Source organism: Chiloscyllium punctatum, chromosome 9 (genome assembly GCF_047496795.1).
Source record: "Chiloscyllium punctatum isolate Juve2018m chromosome 9, sChiPun1.3, whole genome shotgun sequence".
NCBI classification, from domain to species: domain Eukaryota; kingdom Metazoa; phylum Chordata; class Chondrichthyes; order Orectolobiformes; family Hemiscylliidae; genus Chiloscyllium; species Chiloscyllium punctatum.
In genome coordinates, this window is record NC_092747.1 from 3,538,473 (window position 1) to 3,551,089 (window position 12,617).

A 12,617-nucleotide genomic window follows, 5' to 3' on the forward strand; every position below is an offset into this window, starting at 1 on the left:
ATTTTCCCTAGTTTCCTCTGGGTGCTCTTGTTTTCTCCCATAGTCCAAAGATGTGCAGGTTAGGTGGATTGGCCATGAGGATTCAGGGATGGCGTAGGAGTCGGATTAGATAGGAAAGGATAGGGTGGGATGCTGTTCAGAGGGTCAGTATGGACTCGATGAGCCAAATGGCCTGATCCCATATTATAGGAATTGTACGTATTATCATCGTCTTCATGATTATTCACCATGTATACACAGAACATAGAAAAGTACAGAACAGAACAGGCTGAGGTTTCATCCTAATGTAAAATAAAATAAACTAATCTACGCACTCCTCAATTCACTGCTATCCATGTGCACGTCCAGCAGTTGCTTAAATGTCCCCAATGACTCTGCTTCCACCACCACAGCTGGCAATGCATTCCATGCATTCACAACTCTGCATAAAGAACCTACCTCTGACGTCTCCTTGATACCTTTCTCCTAATATCGTAAAACCTCTCATGCCAGTTAATCCTGCCCTGCGGCAAGGGTCTGGCTATTGACTCTATCCATGCCTCTCATTACCTTGTATATATCAATCAGGTCACCTCTCTTCCTCCTTCTCTTCAGGGAGAAAAGTCCGAGCTTAGTCAACCTCTCTTCATAAGACAATCCCTCCAGTCTAGGCAGCATCCTGGTAAACCTTCTTTGCACCCTCTCCAAAGCCTCTGTATCTTTCCTATAGTAGGAATATAATATTCCAAGTGCAGTCTCACCACAGACCTGTAGAGCTGTAGCAAAACCTCACAGCTCCTAAACTCGATACCCCTGTTAATGAAAGCCAAAATATCATATGCTTTCTTAATAACCCTATCCACTTGGGTGGCAACATTGAGGGATCTATGCACTTGAACACCAAAATTCCTCTGTTCCTCCACACTGTCAAGAATCCTGTCTCCAATCCTATATTCAGTATTCAAGTTCGATCTTCAAAATGCATCACTTTGCATTTATCCAGGTTGAACTCCACCTGCTATTTCTCAGGCCAGCTCTGCATCCTGTTTATGTCACGCTGCAACCTGCAATAGCCCTCAATATTATCAAAGGCACCTCCAACCTTTGCATCAGCAAATTTACTAACCCCACCTTCAACCTCCTCATCCAAGTCATTTTTAAAAACCACAAAGCGCAGAGCCTCAAGGACAGAGCCCTGTTGGACACCACTCAACACTGACCTCGAGGCAGAATACTTTCCATCTACAACCTTCTGTCAGCCAACCAATTCTGAATCCAGTTCGCCAAATCCCCCTGTATCCCATACCTCCTGACATTATGAATGAGCCTACCATGGGGAACCTTATCAAATACCTTGCTGAAGTCCATATACACCACATCCACTGCTTGACCTTCGTCGACCTATCCCGTCACCTCCTCAAAGAACTCAATAAGATTTGTGAGACATGACCTGCCCCCCACAAAGCCATGCTGACTGCCTTTAATCATGCTATGCTTTTCCAAACAAACAGTCATAAATCCAATCCTTCAGAATTCTTTCTAAAACCTTGCTGGCCACAGACGTAAGACTGACTGACTGGTCTGTAAGTGCCAGGGATTTCCCTATTATCCTCGTGGAGAGTGAGGAAGCAAAGATCTTCACCAGCGGCTTAGCAACCTCCTTTCTCGCTTCCCGGAGCAACCTCGGATAAATCTGGTCTGGCCCTGGGGACTGATCAATCTTAATGTTTGCCAAAATTTTCAGCACATTAACTTCATCAATCTTGATCTGGTCAAGCCTGTTTCCCAGCTGCTCAAAGTTCTCATTCACAACAAGTTCCCTTTCCTTGGTGAAAACCGAAGCAAAAAACTCATTTAGGGCTTCCCCTATCTGCTCAAACTCCACGCACAAATTCCCAATGTTATGCAACAGTGTAAGAAAGTAATGCATTTCCTAACGTCGGGAATTGTGCCACATTCGTACTGAATGTTTTTCCCCAAGTCTTGAGGCTCAACCCTTGCTTCAATAAGGTTTTACAGTGTTCTAGTACTCTTCACGTGGTCAACTAAGATGCACAAGTTATCTTACTGCAGAGGGTATTACAACTCAACTTGTCCACAAATAACATGGAGAGGAACCCTGGCCATTTGTCCAAGTGCTTTTAGAAAATGCCCCCTAACCCTGAATCATCAAGGCCAATAGAAAAAATCATGGTAAGAGTTAAATGATGTGACTTAATATTAGGGTAGAACCCCGCCTTCGGTCACAAAGCCACTAGAACATAGAATGTTACAGCGCAGTACAGGCCCTTCTGCCCTCAATGTTGCGCCGACCTGTGAAATTAATCTGATGTCCATCTAAACTACACCATTTCTTTATTATCCATATGTATGTCCAACGCCCATTTAAATGCCCTTAACATCGGTGAGTCTATTACTGTTGCAGGCAGGCCATTCCAAGCCCCTCCTACTCGGAGTAAAGAAACTACCCCTAATATCTGTCCTAAATCTATCACCCCTCAATTTAAAGCTACGTCCCTTTGATAGTTTTCACCATCAGAAGAAAAAGGCTCTCACTGTACACCCTATCTAACCCTCTGATTATCTCATACATCTCTATTAAATCACCTCTCAAACTTCTTTCGTCCAATGAAAACAGCCTCAGTTCCCTCAGCGTTTCCTCGTAAGACCTTCCTTCCATACTAGGCAACATCCTAGTAAATCTCCTCTGAACCCTTTCCAAAGCTTCCACATCCTTCCTATAATGCAGTGACCAGAACTGTACACAATACTCCAGGTGCAGCCATACCAGTGTCTCGTACAGCTGAAGCATGATCTCATGGCTCCGAAACTCAATCCCCCTACCAATAAATGCCAACACACCATGTGTCTTCTTAACAACCCTATCAACCTGGGTGGCAACTTTCAAGGATTTTATGCACCAGGACGCTGAGATCTCTCTGTTCATCAACACCCACGCCAAGAATTTTACCATTAGCCCAGTACTCTGCATTCCTGTTATTTCTTCCAAAGTAAATTACCTACACTTTTCCACATATCGCTCCATTTGCCGCTTCTCTGCCTAGCTCTGCATCTTATCTATGTCCCTCTGTAACCCACAACAACCTTCAGCACTATCCACAAGTCTGCCCACCTTAGTGTCATCCGAAATTTACTAACCCATCCCCCTATGCCCACATCCAGATCATTTATTAAAATTACAAACGGCAGTGGCCCCAAAATGGATCCTTGCTGCACACCATTGGTAACTGAGCTCCAGGATGAACATTTCCCATCAACCACCACCCCGTGTCTTCTTTCAGCTAGCCAATTTCTGATCCAGCTATTGTTAGATCACTAGGTGAGCTAAAAATTCTTCTCAGTGATCAACTGTACAATCAGGTTCAATGATTCAACTTCTAAAACCAAAACTGAAATTGACAGAAACGCTTCACAGACATTTGTTTTATAATGCATTCAAACGGCGTTATGCTGTAAATGATTTCAGTCTCAGGATATGAGCTTTACTACCTTCAGAAAGGTGGGCTGTTTGAAGATACTAATGGAGCTTCAGGGAACCCACAAATCACAGCTCATGATGTAAAAGGTGTGATCAGATAATTACGAGCAATAATAATTCACACAATAATCTATTTCAAACTTTTCAAAGTTTCCACATTATTCTAAATTTAATCAATTTGGGTGGGGTGTAGAAATGCAACAAAATGTTGCTAGGTTTTGATGAAAAAGGTCACAGACCTAAAGCGTGTGCATGGGTGATCCCTCCTCTCCTAATACATGAGCAAAGGTGGCTTCAATCTTACCTGATCAGCTATTTAGGGGGAAGTGGGTGTGTAGTGGAAATGTCACTGGACTATAATCCAGTCGCAAGGAGACGTGGGACATTGATTCAAATCCTACACGGCAGATTGTGAAATTTGAATCCAATTAAAATAACTGGAATAAAAACCCAGCCTAATGATAACCATGTGCCCGATGTTGACTGCTGTAAATATTCATCTGATTCATCAAAGCTCTTTAGTTCACTTGTGACTCCAAAACAACAAACAATGGTTGCATCTTCACTACCCTTTAGGCAATTAGGGTTGGGCAATCAATATTACATAAACAAATACAAAAAATTCAATTTGAACAAGTCCCAAAAGTTTTCATTAGTTGGAGATCCAACTGTGGTGGCAACCATTGAGCCTGATCCTGCCTTTACCCAAATCATTTTGGGATCGGTTAGCTCAGCTGGTTGGACAGCTGGCATGCGATGCAGAGTGGAGCCAACATTCGCTGAGGTTACCATGAAGGAGTCTCCTTCTCAATCTCTCCACTCACTCAAGGTGTAGTGACCATGGGGTTAACCCACCACTTGGTCCTGTCGCTAATGAGAGAGCAGCGCTCTGGTCTGGTAAGACTATGGCGACTTTACCCAACAGCCATAGTCTCCAGCACAAAAGAGTGGAGAGCAGAGAAGCAAGAAACATGATTTCCCAGTTTTCTGTTCCTGTTGTTTTGACTAAGACACAGCAGTTAGTTATGGTCTAACGCAGAGACCACTGGACATGGAATCAGGTTCTAATAAGAGGTTTCTCAGCTTCACACAACTCTGTAGCATGGGCCAAAAAGTCATTTTGTGCAAATTTTAAACAAACCTACCAAATCCAAAGACTCCTAGTAAAAGAAGCCTATTTATTACACATCTTCTGGTAGTCATGGTCTTTGAGATAATATTTATCATTGTAAATGACTATGGCAACATTTCATATTCCATTTTACCACATCATAAGGTGTCTTTATGGAATGGGCTTCAAATATTTTTCTTCCAATTTGTTTCCCTTCATTTATGTAAAATAAAATTCAGGATAGGCAATGTTATATTCAAATTATTAATGTTATTTCAATTTCAAATGACTTAGTTTGGGACATTCTGGAGGCAAACAATATGTGATGAAGTCAGTTACCAATTTTGACTCAATGGCAAGCCATGGAATGCAGGCTTAGAATGGAAAAGTCCCTCCACTGCATAATGACCTTTGGTATGAAATTGGCCCAACATCACTTAACTTGCTTTGAACTTTTACAACATCTATAAATGTAATGTTTATTTTAGCAATTTGAAGAGAAAGCAGTGAAATGCCCGGGCACGTCTGGGATTGTAGGCTGCTGGCAGACTGTATCCTCGTGACTCCCACATGATTCATTCACTTCCCTAAAAAGGTCATTCTGATTACGTTGCAGGGTGTTTTACAGGTCAACAAGAGTGCACACATTATATGTTTGTTCCATTCCCTTTGGAGATCTGACAGCTGCTGGCTAAGCCAGCAGGTACTACCCATTTCTAACTGACTCTTGACAGGATGGAGGTGAGCTATTTCCTTGACCCACTACAGTCTAGGTTGCACCAGGCTGTGCCAATAAGTCTCAAAATTTGCTGACAATGCAAAACTTGGAAGTGGATGGGCAGAAACTTGACACTGTCCTATACCCCCTAGTCCAGGAACTCCCCACATACGTTCGAGACACCACCCACACCCTCCACCTCCTCCAAGACTTCCGTTTCCCTGGCCCCCAACGCCTTATCTTCACCATGGATATCCAATCCCTCTACACCTCCATCCGCCATGACCAGGGCCTCCAAGCCCTCCGTTTTTTCCTCTCCAGACGTCCCCAACAGTATCCTTCCACCGACACTCTCATTTGTTTGGCCGAACTGGTCCTCACCCTTAACAATTTCTCCTTTGAATCCTCCCACTTCCTCCAGACCAAAGGCGTAGCCATGGGGACACGTATGGGCCCCAGCTATGCCTGTCTCTTTGTCGGCTATGTAGAACAGTTGATCTTCCGTAATTACACCGGCACCACTCCCCACCTCTTCCTCCGCTACATTGATGACTGCATTGGCGCCACCTCGTGCTCCCGCGAGGAGGTTGAGCAATTCATCAACTTCACCAACACATTCCACCCTGACCTTAAATTTACCTGGACTATCTCTGACACCTCGCTCCCCTTCCTGGACCTCTCCATCTCCAATAGTGACGACCGACTTGACACTGACATTTTTTACAAACCCACCGACTCCCATAGCTACCTGGATTACACCTCTTCCCACCCTATCTCTTGCAAAAATGCCATCCCGTATTCCCAATTTCTCCGCCTCTGCCGTATCTGCTCCCAGGAGGACCAGTTCCACCATAGGACACACCAGATGGCCTCCTTCTTTAGAGACCGCAATTTCCCTTCCCACGTGGTTAAAGATGCCCTCCAACGCATCTCGTCCACATCCCGCACCTCCGCCCTCAGACCCCACCCCTCCAACCGTAACAAGGACAGAACGCCCCTGGTGCTCACCTTCCACCCTACAAACCTTCGCATCAACCAAATCATCCGCCGACATTTCCGCCACCTCCAAAAAGACCCCACCACCAGGGATATATTTCCCTCCCCACCCCTTTCCGCCTTCCGCAAAGACCGTTCCCTCCGTGACTACCTGGTCAGGTCCACACCCCCCTACCACCCACCCTCCCATTCTTGCACTTTCCCCTGCCACCGCAGGAACTGTAAAACCTGTGCCCACACCTCCTCCCTCACCTCTATCCAAGGCCCTAAAGGAGCCTTCCACATCCATCAAAGTTTCACCTGCACATCCACCAATATCATTTATTGTATCAGTTGCTCCCGATGTGGTCTCCTCTACATTGGGGAGACTGGGCGCCTCCTAGCAGAGTGCTTTAGGGAACATCTCCGGGACACCTGCACCAATCAACCAAACCGCCCCGTGGCCCAACATTTCAACTCCCCCTCCCACTCTGCCGAGGACATGGAGGTCCTGGGCCTCCTTCACCGCTGCTCCCTCACCACCAGACGCCTGGAGGAAGAACGCCTCATCTTCCGCCTCGGAACACTTCAACCCCAGGGCATCAATGTGGACTTCAACAGCTTCCTCATTTCCCCTTCCCCCACCTCATCCTAGTTTCAAGCTTCCAGCTCAGTTACTGTCTCCTTGACTTGTCCGATCTGCCTATCTTCTTTTCCACCTATCCACTCCACCCTCTCCTCCTTGACCTATCACCTTCATCTCCTCCCCCACTCACCCATTGTACTCTATGCTACTCTCTCCCCACCACCACCCTCCTCTAGCTTATCTCTCCATGCTTCAGGCTCACTGCCTTTATTCCTGATGAAGGGCTTTTGCCCAAAACGTTGATTTCGCTGCTCGTTGGATGCTCCATGAATAAGGAATGTTTGGAGGGATATGGGCTAGTTTAGTTTGGGATTATGCTCACCATTGTCTGGTTAGACTGAAGAGTCTGTTTCTGTGATGACTCTAACACCTTGTACTGTTCCAAAGTCTGTCAATTTGATGTTCCCAGCTATTGTCATTTGTGTGCTTCTGGTACCAAAGTTGATGCTGGGTGGTCTCTTGAGTTTTGCCTTTTATTCAACATTGTTACAACTGAGTTGGTTGCTCATTGGCCAATTCATAAGGGAGTTAAGAGTAAATCACATCAGAGTCTGAAGTCAGGCAAGGATTGTAGATTTCATTCCTTGAAGAAATCAGTAGCAAACTAAAACTAGATTTTTTTTTGAATGACAGATTTCATAGTCCCCATTACTTTTCATTCCAGATTTCTTCATAAACTTACATTTTCCACCGGCACTCAGAATTTAAAAATTCAAAACAAGGATCCATCCCAATAAAGGAAGAGCTCCTTTCTCTTTACAGGATGCTTACAAATTACAAGCAAATGAAGTATATTAAATAAAGACCCATGCCAACATCTCGGTCTCGGACCTGCTGCAGTGCTCCAGTGAAGCTAAACACAAGCTGGAAGAAACACAACTCATCTCCCACTTGAGGGCCCTACAGTCTTGAGGACTCAACACTGAGTTTAATAATTTCAGAACATGAACGTCTCCCTTCTTGTCAATTACCTACCCACACCATCCCCCCCAAGTCCTCCTATGAAATGGTCTGTTTATCAGCACAGCCAACCCATTTTCAACTACTCATAGATCTCATTATCACTTATCTAGCCTCTCTTCCTCCCTGATTTACTGTTAACAACCCTTTGGCTTCCTACTGTTTTTTTCTCTCACTCTCCACCTATCTGCTCATTCCTTTCGCCCACACTCCCCTCCCCCAAACTCCAATTTAGCATAAATACCAACCTTGCCCAGTTGCTTCTAGTCCTGAAAGATGGTCACTAGATTCAAAATGTTAATTCTGTTTTCTCTCCGCAAATGCTGCCAAATCTGCTGAGTTTCTTCAGGAATTTCTGATCTTGTTTGTTTCAGATCCACAGTTATTTGTTTAATATTAAAGATATATGTGCATATGTCTAAATGTAGAAAGTAGCCGTTTTGTTCAGAACTTTTTTAATAAATATAAATATCGGGACCATTTTGTAAAATGCAATTACTGACACTCACTCTTCTTGTTGCTCTGCAACAGCAAGTCTGTCTGCATCGGGGTCTGTGGCCAACACAATTCGAGCAGCTTCACTCTCAGCCAGCTTGATTGCAAGAATCTAGTGAAATAAAGCAGGGAAAGGTCACATCAGCTAGGTCCTATTTACAGTAAGAGTTCAACACCAAGTTGTGCAACCATCTTTGGCATGCAAATATGTTGCAGACTGGCTGAAAGAGTGAAAGAGAAAGAGAGAGACAGACAAGACAAGAAATCCAATTTTAAACCCTCCATGAATCCCACAGACACAGGAGATCGTCTCAGCGTGAACTAAATGAATGATCCAAAAATCTGACCTATAATTCCAGTCGCTGTACCTGCTGACGCCAACATACATAATTCATCTTTTGAAAAGTGATCAGTGGGCATTACCTAGAAGCCCAACTGGAATATCCTTTAATTTTGCATACAATTTGAAAACTACAGCAGCACTCTAGCAAAACCCCTATAACAATATTTAAGGTCATGGGTCAAAAATCTTAAGCTCCAACTTTTATACACTACAGAAAACCCAACTAGGATTCAAATATAACTTCACGTTACAACCTGTGTATCACCATTATGAGTATACAGTACCAAACTAACAAGGAAACTGGGTCAGATTATTTTTACACTGTAATTATTGCATTGTTTTACTAGATTAAAGTCAGGGCTTCTGGAGTGTACCTTCAGCTGACTAGACCCCAAGCTTTAGTCTTTCCTCCTTAAACCTCTCTGTCTCTCTAACTGGCTTCCTCCTTTAAGACGTTCCTCAAAACTTACCACTTTCACCAAGTGTTTTTGTGATCTGAGTTAGTATCTTCTTAAAGTTGCCCATGGGACGTGGGTATTGCTGGCTATTTAGGCAAATAAGGTGATCAAAATTGTCCACTGTACTCCAGATGTGGTCTCATCAAGGCTTTGTACAGATGCACCTTAGCCCAAATCCAACCTTCCAACTCAGCACCACCCTAATGACCTGTCCTACCTGTCTACTTCCTTCCCACCTATCCAGTCTACCCTCCTCTCCAACCTATCACCATTACGACACATGTCCATCTACCAATCGCACTCTCATTTGCCCTCCCACCAGCCCCGCCCTACCACCAGCCCCACCCTCCCATTTATCTCTTTACCCCTTGGCCCATAAGCCGCATTCTTGATGAAGGGCTTATGCCCAAAACATCGATTCTCCTGCTCCTCAGATGCTGCCTGAACTGCTGCGCTTTTCCAGCACCACATTCTTGACTCTAACTACATGTATGTAGTGTTGGAAGACAGGCAGTAGAATGGATTAGAAGATCAGTATAAATCAAGAAAGGGCACCTCCACAAAGACAATTAGGGAAAGACAAAAATACTCACATCTTATGAAAGAATAATAAGAAGTGCTTAACTCTTTGCCCAGAATTTATTCTTGGAACACAGGTACAAAGTTGCAGTCTTTTGTCCATTTAATTGCAAAATCCACAGTCCTAATAAAAGTTCATCATGCATACAGCTTGCAGCACCATTTTGAATGGCATGTCAAATTCAGGTATCAGTCCTTCCTGGACAATTTTCACAGGTTTTTCATTAACAAGTCACTTCTGTCCCATTAATAAACTGCAAGGCAGTACTTGCTAGTTCAAGTGCTACAAGTAAAAATAGTACTTTCTGTGATTAGTCAAATTGCAAATGGAAAGGAGACAGCTGTAATATCCATACATGATCAATAGAAAAAAAGTGTAGTATCAGAGAACTGGCAGACATCTAAAATTATTTCTGTATTCAAAAGAGGAGAGACTACAAATACAGAAATCTACAAGCCAGTCAGTTCAAAATCAAATGATACGAAAAATACCAGAATCACTGTTAAAAAGAAATATCAAACAGCATTTTCATATGAGGACTCTCCCACTGTGGTGTCCCAGTATTACTTTGTTAAAAGGGATAGAGTCAGAACAAATTTAGCAACTCAAAACTAGGCAACCAAGAGGCACTGTGGACCACAAGCATTTGTAGAACTGCATTCAAACACAACCTGTTATAATGGTTACTTCTTTGTTACCATTAGGCAAGGGAGCAACGCTGGTTAGATAATCTATATAGAACAGAAAGGACAACAGCTCTGCAAAAAAAAAGTGCCAACCTTATTTAATAACACAGAATTTTCCTACCTATCTTTGTGTCATCAGCAAATTTAATAACCATATTTTCCACCCCTTTATCAAAGTCATTTTACCGAAATTGACAAATTGAGGTCCCAGTACAAATCTCTACAGACATCAATCATTACGTTTGGCCAAAGACCATACCGTCTGTTTCCTGTAGCTAGCCAATCTTCTTTCATGCTAAGACACTAACCCCCTAGCCAATTGGTTTAGCTCAGTTGGCTGAATTGTTAGTTTGCAGAGCAGTATGATGCCAACAGCGTGGGTTCAATTCCCATCACTGGTTTGAGGTTACCATGAAGGATTCTCCTTCTCAACCTCTTCCCTCAGGTTAAATCACCACTAGTCACTTTTCTCCAACAAGAGAGCAGCTCCTATGTTCTGGTAAGACTATGGTGACACAACAAGGACTACCACTAGTTCACTGAGGATGTTACTAGACAAGATAATAAGTGGTGGATGTGGCGTATTTGGACTTCAGCAAGGCATTTGATAAGGTTCCCCATGGTAGGCTCGTTCAGAAGGTCAGGAGGAATGGGATACAGGGAAATTTAGCTGTTTGGATACAGAATTGGCTGGTCGACAGAAGACAGCGAGTGGTGGTGGAAGGAAAGTATTCTGCCTGGAAGTCAGTGGGGAGTGGTGTTCCACAGGGCTCTGTTCTTGGGCTAGCCAAAATTCCTCTTTGTAATTTTTATAAATGACTTGGATAAGGAGATTGAAGGATGGGTTGGCAAGTTTGCAGATGACACAAAGGTTGGAGGTGTCGTTGACAGTACAGAGGACTGTTGTAGGCTGCAGCGTGACATTGACAGGATGCAGAGATGGGCTGAGAGGTGGCAGATGGAGTTCAACCTGGATAAACGTGAAGTGATGCATTTTGGAAGGTCGAACTTGAAAGTTGAGTACAGGATTAAAGACAGGATTCTTGGCAGTGTGGAGGAACAGAGGAATCTTGGTGTGCAGGTACATAGATCCCTTAAAATTGCCACCCAAGTGGACAGGGTTGTTAAGAAAGCATATGGTGTTTTGGCTTTCATTAACAGGGGGATTGCATTTAACAGCCGAGAGATCTTGTTGCAGCTCTATAAAACTTTGGTTAGACTGCACTTGGAATACTGTGTCCAGTTCTGGTCATCCTATTATAGGAAAGATGTGGATGCTTTGGAGAGGGTTCAGAGGAGGTTTACCATGATGCTGCCTGGACTGGAGGGCTTATCTTATGAAGAGAGGTTGACCGAGCTCGGACTTTTTTCATTGGAAAAAAGAAGGAAGAGAGGGGACCTAATTGAGGTGTACAAGATAATGAGAGGCATAGATAGAGTTGATAGCCAGAGACTTTTTCCCAGAGCAGAAATTGTTAACACGAGGGGTCATAGTTTTAAGCTGTTTGGCGGAAAGTATGGAGGGGGTGTCAGAGGCGTTGTGAGTTGTGAGAGCATGGAATGCGTTGCCAGCAGCAGTTGCGGAGGTGAGGTCATTGGGGATATTTAAGAGACTGCTGGACATGCATATGGTCACAGAAATTTCAGGGTTCGTACATTAGGTTTACCTTACATGAGGATCAATGGTCGGCACAACATCGTGGGCTGAAGGGCCTGTTCTGTGCTGTACTGTTCTATGTTCATGAGCTTTTATTTTCAGCAATAACCTCTGCATATGTGACAGAAAGACTAGTAAAAGACAGTTCATTGGATGTGGTACGCATGGACTTCCAAAGCTTTTGAGTACTGTAAGTTCCATTTAAGAAACTCACAACAAAGGTCCCATGTATGTAGTGTTTGAAGACAGACAGTAGAATGGATTAGAAGATCACTAAGTTAAGACAACAAGAGGAACTGAAGGATGTTTTTCAGAAAATGGAAAGTGATGACATTTAGGCATCTTGGCTGGAACCACTGCTGTTAACCATAAGCAGAAATCACCAAAGCCAGGAATTACAGATGGCTGTGGAGTCAGAATTTTAAAGACAGTACTTTTTTGCATGGTGCAGATAGTGAAGAGGTAGATGGCCCCAAAAGCCAAAGATTGAATTTTCATCTGGGTATGGAA

The 12,617-nt window shown here is 43.7% G+C and overlaps 1 protein-coding gene across 4 annotated transcripts in view; it reads right to left on the reverse strand.

Annotated features, from left to right (window-relative positions):
- pgm2l1 (phosphoglucomutase 2-like 1) overlaps positions 1-12,617 on the reverse strand; it is a 162,548-nt gene that overhangs the window by 21,000 nt on the left and 128,931 nt on the right. For all 4 annotated transcript variants that reach the window (XM_072576719.1, XM_072576718.1, XM_072576716.1 and 1 more), the window contains one exon: positions 8,398-8,495. In XM_072576719.1, coding sequence (XP_072432820.1) covers positions 8,398-8,495 — 98 coding nt within the window. The remainder of the gene's footprint in view (positions 1-8,397; positions 8,496-12,617) is intronic.